Raw genomic sequence first — 2,023 nt, 5'->3', positions numbered from 1 at the left:
AGTCACAGACTGAATGAGTAAGAGCAGTATCCTGTTCCTTTGGTCTCAAATCCTTGTTCAAATGAACACACCCCTACGGTAAGCAAAGCGTCACGAGACTCGCTCGCGCGCGGTAGGAAGCAGTCAAAGTTCGCGAAACTCGAACCGCACTATGGCGAAGGATTATCTCATGAATATTAAGTAGGTCACACGTGGACCTTATTATATATTTTTAATTTATTTATTTTTATTTATTTTTATTTCAATCGATTCCTATTACAGCTTATATTAAGGCTGCGACCGTGGTTTAAAAACATTTCTTTTTTTTCTTCCTTTCATCACCATGTGTTTTCATCAGTATGTTATAATATTTCCTCTTTCCATCCAATCATCTTGTCATAATAATTTCTGTTACTTCCACTTAATCGAGTTTTAACTCTGTTTTCTTCATCAGTAGGCCTAATCAAATCCAAACTGCAATGAACTTATTATCTCAGGAGGTAGCATATCACTTTGAGTTTATTTATAAAATTAAGACAATTAAAAGTATTTATGGACTTATAAACTTACAAACAAATATTTTGAATTTTACTAGGTTGAAACGTTCAGAGTAGCTATAATAATTTGTAGAATACACCGCGTGTTCATGAATATTCATAACTAGTGCGTGAATCTCATGAATATTAAGCAGCACAAGCCTTCACTGTAGTAGGACTCGTAGTTTCGCCGGCGGTCGCAGGTGAGCGAGGAAGTTCCCACCGTCATTTCCAGACTTTTAGCAGGTGTCATGACTCAAAGTTATGCGTATGAATATTAGTTTTAGCTTGTAAGTATCATGAGAAAGTGGTTCATTATGAAATAAATCGGAAGCGACTCCTGTTGCCATGGCTCTGTCGGAGTTGTATACAAAGGTATGAGAAACAAATCACTTTTCAGAAGTGTTTAGCAAGTTTATTAACATGATATTTTAGTCTAGCATGTATGCATTTGAGAAGATATTGATTTAGTCAAAGACTTTATTTGAGTCAAACTTGAAAAGCTAGTTATAGTTGTGTGACATATGGTCATGCTACCCCTAGGTAGTTTTGTTATTGTTGAAGGCGCTGTGCAAGCACAAAATCATAAGACATATAACATCTCTTCCAAAGCACAGTCTTATTAAGCAGCGATGTAATGTGAGTTTTGTGTTGTAGTATAACAGGGTGTGGATCCCTGACGCGGAACATGTTTGGAAATCTGCGGAGATTCTGACAGATTTCAAGCCTGGAGATACTGAGCTGGAACTACTGCTGGAGGATGGGACGGTAGGACAAAAACTGTATTAAAGAGTTAAATATGAAATCTGAGCAGCTGTCCAGAGAATTATTTTCATAATTTAATAAATGAGCATTTTCATACATTATAGGCTGCACTATAAAGTTTCATAATTGGTTCTTTGCAGCATCTTCAATGTTCAATAACCTTCTTATCAGGAAATGTTTTTAAGTTCTATGGAGAAAAAAAAAAAAAAAAGGTAAAGGTTGCTGTTAACTGACCTAAAAATACATTCAGATTTAATATTAACCTAAAATATGTTGATTGAAAAAGTAGACATAAATCAATCCATTACAATAAGCTTGAAAAAAAGAGGTGAAAAGTTCATTGCACTTTTTGGCCACTTTTGTTGTAGTATTTTTAAAAGTTGTTTATCCCCATAAATATCACTGACTTGGTATTTTAGTGTTTTTTTCTTTTCTTTTTTTTCTTTTGGTCATTTTTACCTATTTGAAAGTACATCAAATAGGCCTATTGATTTTTGAGCTCCTTCATTTTTTTACCTTCTCGGTCAAATCAATGTAATATATTTTTGTTCAATAATATTTTTTGATTATTATTTAGAATTTTGAGGGGATTTGATGGTACTATGCAATATTTATACTTAATATTTTTTGTATTTTTCAATAAATTCAATATTTCAGATTAAAATAGAATAAAAACCTTTAACATATCCGAATCATGTCCTTGATTTTTTTTGTGTGTTCACAAAGCTAATGCGACAAAAGCC

At 33.2% G+C, this 2,023-nt stretch overlaps 1 protein-coding gene across 1 annotated transcript in view; it reads left to right on the top strand.

The window, feature by feature from the left end:
* Positions 1 to 658: 658 nt before the first annotated feature.
* The window catches only part of myo5c (myosin VC), a 29,943-nt gene continuing 28,578 nt past the window's right edge, over positions 659 to 2,023 (top strand). The window contains 2 exon segments of the mRNA XM_048158859.1: positions 659 to 890; positions 1,173 to 1,283. Coding sequence (XP_048014816.1) covers positions 864 to 890; positions 1,173 to 1,283 — 138 coding nt within the window. The 5' untranslated portion in view covers positions 659 to 863.

Source organism: Megalobrama amblycephala, linkage group LG15 (assembly GCF_018812025.1).
Source record: "Megalobrama amblycephala isolate DHTTF-2021 linkage group LG15, ASM1881202v1, whole genome shotgun sequence".
NCBI lineage: Eukaryota > Metazoa > Chordata > Actinopteri > Cypriniformes > Xenocyprididae > Megalobrama > Megalobrama amblycephala.
This window is presented reverse-complemented; position numbering and strand designations above follow the sequence as displayed.